This window comes from Cebus imitator, unplaced genomic scaffold, assembly GCF_001604975.1.
Source record: "Cebus imitator isolate Cc_AM_T3 unplaced genomic scaffold, Cebus_imitator-1.0 Scaffold153, whole genome shotgun sequence".
In the NCBI taxonomy this organism is placed as follows: domain Eukaryota; kingdom Metazoa; phylum Chordata; class Mammalia; order Primates; family Cebidae; genus Cebus; species Cebus imitator.
Genome location: NW_016107468.1, coordinates 641,091 through 649,264, shown reverse-complemented (window position 1 = coordinate 649,264; position 8,174 = coordinate 641,091). Strand labels below are relative to the sequence as shown.

Here is an 8,174-nt window from a genome sequence, read left to right as displayed (position 1 = left end):
TCAGGAGTTCGAGACCAGCCTGGCCAACATGGCAAAACCCCATATCTACTAAAAATACAAAAAAAAAAAAAAAAAAAAATTAGCCAGGCATGGTGGTGCAGACCTGTAGTCCCAGCTACTCAGGAGGCTGAGGCAGGAGAATAGTTGGAACCCAGGGGCGGAGGTTGCAGTGAGCCGACATCACATCACTGCACTCCAGCCTGCGCGACAGAGTGAGTGAGACTCTGTCTCAAAAATAAAGAAAAAAGAAAAAGAGAATAAGAAAATATTTGTTAAGTAGGACTGTCTTATTTTTCAGCTCAGCATGGTAGCTCACACCTATAATCCTAGCACTTTGGGAGGCCCAGGCAGGAGGATGGCTTGAGGCCAGGGGTTTGAGACCAGCCTAAGCAACATAGCACGACCCTGTCTCTATAAAAAAAAAAATAATAAAAAGACCTCATCTCTATAAAAAAGTAATAACAAAAAGGTATTTTTCACTGGCTTCAGCCTCTGTATCAAAAGGCTTGCTATATTGTAAAAGCAAAACTCTAAATGATCAAGATTTTAAGATGACCTCTTCAGATCTTAAAAACCAAAAGGCAGAAAATAGACTTTATTCCAGACAGATTTGTCAAAGACGTTTTTAAAGGGAAAGGCAAGTCAGGTTACTAAATCGAACGTTTCTGGGTCTCCCCCCCTCCCCGAGCCTGGCACTGCGGCCAAGCCTCAGCGGGGGTGCTGGGGCCCTCGGCCACAGGAACTTGGCCTCGATTCTCTTCCTGAGGGGCTTCTCAACTTTTCCGAGCCAGGCAGTGAGCGGAGTGGGAGGCTGGGGCTGGCGCCTGCGGGGAGCTCCAGATGGAATCCCAGGCCACGGTGCTTCTGGTGCCCCCCAGTGAGCTTGTGGTGTGGCCAGCGGCCAGGAAGGGCCACGAGCAGGGTGGCTTGAATGAAAACCGCAGGCTGAGGACAGCCGGGCTCCCTTGCCGAAAGCGGGTTTCAGTCCGAGGCACATGCATTGGCCTTGGCCAGACACAAACTGAGAGACCACCGCGACAGAGGAGGACCTCCCAAGCTCCACGTTCAAGCAAAGCTTCCCTAAGATGGACTTCTCAGGCCAGACGTGGCGCCAGACACCGCCGCATGCTACCTGGAGAGAGCAGGTACGTGCTGGCCACAGCGGCCCACCAACAGCCACCATTCCGTGCCGAGTTCCACAGGCCTCACCCGCAGCTGGAAAGGGACCCTGCCCCGGATCCTCCTGGTAGGTACCCGCTAAGGGATTCAGGAGAGAGCGTCACAGTGCACGCAGGGTACTGATCTGCCACCGCCAAGAACCCCGGGGGGCTGGCCACGCGCTGGCCTCTGCCAAGCAATGCCAGTGGTTCCCCGGCCGGGGCCGTCCAAGCAGGTGAGGGAAGAGGTTTAGATGAATGACTTGGCCAGGGTCACCATGTGGTCCACACCACACGCCACAGCCACGGGCTCCCCAGGCATCGTCACCTGAAAAATAAGACCCAGCATACCATGAGCGAGAGCGGCGCACCCGCAGGAAGCTGGCACTGGCACTGGCCACGCTGGCCCTGCCTCTCAGTAGGAGACGCCTCTCCAGCCGTGGCTCCCTCCACTCTGGGAGTGGGGGCGCTTACGCCTCCTCAGCAGGTCCACCAGGGCAACCGTGTGTGGCCACAAGGACAAGGCCACCCCTACTCCCTCCGGTCAACAGCAGCCATCGCCATCCATCAGCCTGAGAGGCCAGGCTGGGCAGGAACACAGGCCTGCGCGCACCCTGAATGGGCATGCCACACAGGGGCTGCTCCCTCTGACCCTAACGCCACCAGGCTCATGCCTCCAGGCCAGGTATTCAAGCTCCCTCCTGGGAGCCACTGCTATGGCTCACTGAGAAGCTCCAGGGGCCGGGCACTATGGCTCACACCCGTAATCTCAGCACTTTGGGAGGCCGAGGCAGGCAGATCACTTGAGGTGAGAAGTTCAAGACCAGCCAGGTGTGGTGGTGTGTGCCTGTAATCCCAGCTACTCAGGAGGCTGAGGTGGGAAAATCGCCTGAACCTGGGAGGTGGAGGCTGCAGTGAGCCGAGACTGCACCACTGCACTCCAGCCTGGGTGACGAAGCGAGACTCCATCTCAAAGAAAAGGCTCCAGAAACCCTTTCTCTTGCCTTGCAGTTCCAGTCTGGGAACCAGGCCCCACTGGGCCAGCATCTCCAATCATTTTACCCATCATCCCCAGCTCCAGTCACAGGCAGGCTAGGTCCCAAGCTCCCACCAAGGAGTGGCTGTGTCTCCAAGGCCCTTGCCAGGAGCCCTGACCACACTGCCTGTCTGGGCTGACAACATGGCCTCCGAGGACAGCCCAAGCCTCAAGGGAGCAAGAAGCAGCCATGGAGGCTCTAGCCTGTTTGAAGGATGCCATGAAAACAGACACCCCAACAGCTCCAGGTATGCCCAGGGCCATGGCCAAGCCAGCTATCCAGGAAAGAGGCCCCTGACTTTCTCTTTCTTGTTTATTATGACTAGACAGTCCATTCACATAGCTGCAAGATAAAAGGACATACCGTAAAAAAGAAGAAAAAAGTATCAAATGTCTTTTATGCTGGGCACAGTGGCTCACACCTGTAATCCCAGCACTTTGGGAGGCCAAGGCAGGTGAATCACCTGAGGTCAGGAGTTCAAGACCAGCCTGGCCAACATGGTGAAACTCTGTCTCTACTAAAAATACAAAAATTAGCCAGGCGTGGTGGCGCATGCCTATAACCCCAGCTATTTGGGAGGCTGAGGCAGGAGAATCACTTGAAGGGAGGTGGAGGTTGCAGTGAGCTGAGATCGCACCAGTGCACTCCAGCTTGGGCGACAGAGCAAGACTCTGTCTCAAAAAAAAAAAAAAAAAAAGGCCGGGCGCGGTGGCTCAAGCCTGTAATCCCAGCACTTTGGGAGGCCGAGGTGGGTGGATCACGAGGTCAAGAGATCAAGACCATCCTGGTCAACATGGTGAAACCCCGTCTCTACTAAAAGTACAAAAAATTAGCTGGGCATGGTGGCGCGTGCCTGTAGTCCCAGCTACTCAGGAGGCTGAGGCAGGAAAATTGCCTGAACCCAGGAGGCGGAGGTTGCGGTGAGCCGAGATTGCGCCATTGCGCTCCAGCCTGAGTAACAAGTGCAAAACTCTGTCTCAAAAAAAAAAGAAAAAAAAAAAAAAAATCTTTTATTACCACCCCTATCACCAGCTGCCCCAGTCCTCACCTGCCTTTGAACTGGAAACTACTTTGAACAGATTTCTTGTTAACTTTCCAGAGGTTTGTTTTGTTTTTAAGAGGCAGGGTCTCACTTTGTTGCCCAGGCTGGAGTACAGAGACACCGTCACAGCTCACTGCAACCCTGAACGCCTGGGCTCAAGTTATCCTCCCACCTCAGCCTCCCAAGTAGCTAGGACTACAGCAGTGCACCACCGTGCTCGGCTTATTTGTGTATTTTTTGTAGAGACAGGGTCTTGCTATGTTCCCCAGGCTGGTCTCGAACTCCTGGGCTCACGTGATTTTCCTGCCTCAGCCTCCCGGAGTCCTGGGAATCCAGGTGTGACCCACAGGCCTGGCCTTCCAGAGATTCTTTATGTAGAGAAGCAGACAGGCAGCTCTTCCTTTCTTGAGTGCCAACTGCCAAGACAGGGCGCTGCCTGGCTCGGCCCGAAGACCCCTGCCAGGATGCTGGCACTTGATCTACTGACCAGATCTGAATTCAACCACCCTCCCCGGGTGGCAGCACGCGCCCAGGCGGTGTGACAGCTGGAAAGGGGATCTGTCACAGTCCGTGGAGTTTACCGAGCTTAAGAGGGAAAACGCCTGATCCAGATGGCGTGGCCTTAAAAGCAGAGAGGCGGCAGGCGCCGACCCCGGAGCTTTGAGCCTGCGCTCGGGAGACAAGACCATTATGGACTCCTGGCGGCAGGCAGATGGATGCTGGAGACCAAGCCATGCTGTCCTCCCCCCACCCTGTCCCCAAACAAATGAATGTCTTTAGCAGAACCTATTACAGAAATCACTAAACAAACAAGAACGGGGCCCAGTCCACCGCAAAGGCACGTCTATGCAGACAACCTGCCAGGCTAGCGGGGAAGAAAACAGGCTGCCTGGGCCCCCTCTTAGCAACCTCCCCGGCCATTAAGGAGCACTTTATTTGCCTTTCCCGGGAAAGCGCGCCTCCCCACTCACCCGCGGCACTTAAGCCCCCAGGTCCTTGTTCCCCCAGGCCTCCAGCCATGCAAGCCCAAAGCAGAGGAAGCAAGGGCCTGGCTCCTGGGAGCCCTCCCTGGGGAGCGGCAGGAGGCCCCCCCACCGAGGTTCCAGCTCCCCCTGGCGGACAATCTCACACAGTCTCTGAACTGAGTCCAAGAGGAGACTGCCCTCAGCCACGTTTTATTTTTGTCCTAGGCAAGGTTAAATGGCGTTTTTCTTCTAAGCCAATTTACACTCACAGCTCCGCTGCTGAGGGAAACAGCTCCAAAACCCAGCACCGCATTTAGCCTCAGTGACTCTCTTAAAAGTCTCAACAGAATCCATTTAGGAACATCCCTATCCACAATTACAAGTTCCTAAAACAAACGCCCACCACGTGAAAGACGGGGGTGCAGGAAGGAGGTCCTTCCTGGAGACAAGAGAGCCCGGGAAAGGGAGATTGCCCAGGCGCCCAGCTCTGCAGCTCAGAGGCCACCAGTTTTTTTTTTTTTTTTTTTTTATAGAGTCTCGCGCTGTTGCCCAGAGGCTGGAGTATAGTGGCGAAATCTTGGCTCACTGCAACTTCCGCCTCCCCGGTTCAAGTGATTCTCCTGCCTCAGCCTCCCAAGTAGCTGGGATTACAGGCGCCTGCCACCATGCCCAGCCAATTTTTTGTATTTTTAGTAGAGGTGAGGTTTCACCATGTTGGCCAGGCTGGTCTTGAACTCCCGACCTCAAGTGATCCGCCCACCTTGGCCCCCCAAAGTGCTGAGATTACAGACGTGAGCCACCGCACCCAGCCTGAACATAGTTGTTTTGAAGAATAAAGCTCAGCTAGGCATGGTGGCACACTCCTGTAATTCCAACACTTTGGAAAGCCAAGGTGGGAAGACCACCTGAGGCCGGAAGTTTGAGACCAGCGTGGGCAACACAGCTGACCCCAGCTCTTAAATAATAAAATAAAATAAAAAATAATATAAATAATAAAATAAGCTGGGTGTGATGGCACATGCCTGTAATCTCAGCTATTCTGGAGGTTGAAGCAAGAGGATCACTTGAGCCCAGGAGGTTGAGATCAACATATAAGACGCTGTCTCTTAAAAAAAAAAATTATCTGGGTATGGCGGCACATGCCCGTCATCCCATCCCACATTCCCGTTACTTGGGGCTGAGGCGGGAGAATCACTTGAGCCTGGGAGACAGAGGCTGCAGGGAACTGTGATCACACCACTGAACTCCAGCCTGGGTGACAGCAAGACCCTGTCTTAAAAAAACAAAGAAAATAAAAATCACCTATAATTTTTTTTAATGAGACAACAGAAGGGACTGGACCCTCTCACCCCTAATCCAAATAGGACAAGGGTCGAGGCCACTCCCCTGCACAATGCTTAGGGGCTCCCTGAATGTGCAAGAGGCACGACAATGGCTTGCCACCAAATGCGGCCATCATGGGGACAGGCTGGTATGCCCTTTTCCTGACAGCACAAATGTGTTTAAAATGCAGGCCAGGCGCAGTGGCTCATGCCTGTAATCCCAGCATTTTGGGAGGCTGGGGCAGGCAGACTGCTTGAGGCCAGAAGTTTGAGACCAGCCTGGGCAACAGAGCAAGACCCACATCTCTGGTGTATGCCTGTGGTCCCAGCTATTCAGGAGGCTGAGGGGGGAGGATCACCTGAGCCCAGGGAGGTCGAGGCTGCAGTGAGCTGTGATCACATCACTGCAATCCAGCCTGGGCGACAGAGTGAGACCCTGTCTCGTAAAAGGCAAAAACAAAAAAAACAAAGCGAAAGTCTCCATTTCACCTTGCTTTCTCAGGGCCTCCACCCACGGTCTTGAATGAAGGAATCTGAGCCTGCTGAATCCACGGGGAACCAAGAGAAGCAGCAATCAAGGAAAGGGCCAAGAGAAACTGTCCCTGTGACACGCAAGTGCGCCAGAACACAGTGCTGCGGGTTTGCGACATATAGACCCTTTTTTAAAAAAAAAAAAACTATATGTTTCTGGCTGGGCACGGTGGCTCACAACTGTAATCCCAGCACTTTGGGAGGCCAAGGGAGGTGGATCACTTGAGGTCAGGAGTTCAAGACCAGCCTGGCCAACATGGTGAAACCTCATCTCTACTAAAAAATACAAAAATTAGTCAGGCATGATGGCACGTGCCTGTAATCCCAGCTACTCGGGAGGCTGAGGATACTCAAGCAGGAGAATCGCTTGAACCTGGGAAGTATAGGTTGCAGTGAGCCAAGATCGTGCCATTGCACTCCAGCCTGGGTGGTAAGAGAGAGACTTCATCTCAAAAAATAATAATAATAAATAAATAATACATTTCTTTTGCAAGTCCTTATTTTTTAACAAGTCTTTTTTAAAAATGCTTTCACAATTTCAAAGCAAATTAAAAGCCACCCTTCCGATAAAGTATACCCATATGCACACTGCACACACGGACATGAGTCTCTATGCAGAGACTATCCTTGGAAAGAAACATAAAGAAGCCAGCAGCCGGGCGCGGTGGCTCACATCTGTAATCCCAGCACTTTGGGAGGCTGAGGCAAGCAGTTCTCCAGATGTCAGGAGTTCGAGACCAGCCTGACCAACATGGTAAAACCCCATCTCTACTAAAAATACAAAAATTAGCTGGGTGTGGTGGCGGGTGCCTGTAATCCCAGCTACTCGGGAGTCTGATGCAGGAGAATCCTTTGAACCCGGGAGGCGGAGGTTGCCGTGAGCCGAGACTGCACCACTGCACTCCACCCTGGGTGACAGAGGGAGGTCCCTCTCAGGAAAAAAAAAAAAAAAAAGAAAAAGAAAAAAAGAACTAGGACCTGTGGCTGCCTCTGGAACAGAAACTGGGTGGTGGGAGACTAATTTTCCATAGTACATTTTTTTGTACCATGAACACATGTTCCATGTTCCAAAAAACCCCAAAACCCTCTTTTTTTAGAATGCCTTAAATAGCTTAGTAAACAACGCAAAGGTAAACTACAATTTTAGCACGAAGCTTCTTCCCCTGTAATTCTGGAGTGAGCCTTTCTGTCTAACTGCATACCACACCTCCAAGGAGGCCACCTTATTTTTTCACTTCGTGGCTGCGGCTGGGCCATCTAATATTAAACAGCCTGCTTCAAGTTCATCGTAAAGCGTTCCCCTACACGGGCTGCTGTCGACAGCGCCTAGCATGCCCACTTCATCAAACATCCCCCGCTCCCTGGAGACTCGCGGCATCCTACCGGAGCCTGGCGCCATCATGCCTTTGTTTCCCTGATCTGGATGCTTGGGTGGGCCACTCCCTGCAACCTCCCACTCAGCGGGCAGGGATGAGCTGACCCAGTTCCTGCAGCTCGAGAGCCTGGTGCCCCTGCCCCGCCCACCACACCACACAGATACTCCACAGGTATCTCATGGGTGTCACCAGAGTGTGCTTTATGCGGCTGAAGGAGCACAGCGGGGACCCAGAAGGGGGAGCAGGCCCTGTGCCCCTTGTCCTGGCCCAGCTGCACTCGAGGTGATGGCCTGCTGTGATGTCAGGTGACTCTACTCTCTGCGCCCATCCTCAAGACCGCCCCAGCCAGCCTTACCCTCCACGGGAAATACTGATCCTCCAGGCGGCCGATTCCCAGGCACCCTCGGGTGTTCTTGCCCCACACAAACAGCTCTCCTTTGTCTGCAAAAAAGAGGAAAACGGGTTGGCTGGGACTGTTCGAAGAAGTCTCCAGAGAGAGGACGGGTCACGAGAACAGGCTTTCTAGAACCAGGTGCATTCACAGCCCGACGTTCAACTTCAACTTTTACCAAGCGTTAATCCTTTCTTTTGAAGGCGAAAAGTAAGAGTCTGAGATGCTGTCCCCATGTCAAAAACAGGTCCACCCCCAGGACTTGTGCTGCCACCCGTATGGGAGATGAGCACTCGAATAAAGCTACGGATGGAGGGTGGTACACGGGCAGGCAGTGGGGCACGGGGCGGTGG

The 8,174-nt window shown here is 53.2% G+C and overlaps 1 protein-coding gene across 1 annotated transcript in view; it reads right to left on the bottom strand.

The window, feature by feature from the left end:
- Positions 1-563: 563 nt before the first annotated feature.
- RCC1L (RCC1 like) overlaps positions 564-8,174 on the bottom strand; it is a 30,805-nt gene continuing 23,194 nt past the window's right edge. The window contains exons 10-11 of the mRNA XM_017543338.2: positions 7,786-7,871; positions 564-1,485 (exon numbers count right to left, since the gene is read on the bottom strand). Coding sequence (XP_017398827.1) covers positions 1,408-1,485; positions 7,786-7,871 — 164 coding nt within the window. The 3' untranslated portion in view covers positions 564-1,407. The remainder of the gene's footprint in view (positions 1,486-7,785; positions 7,872-8,174) is intronic.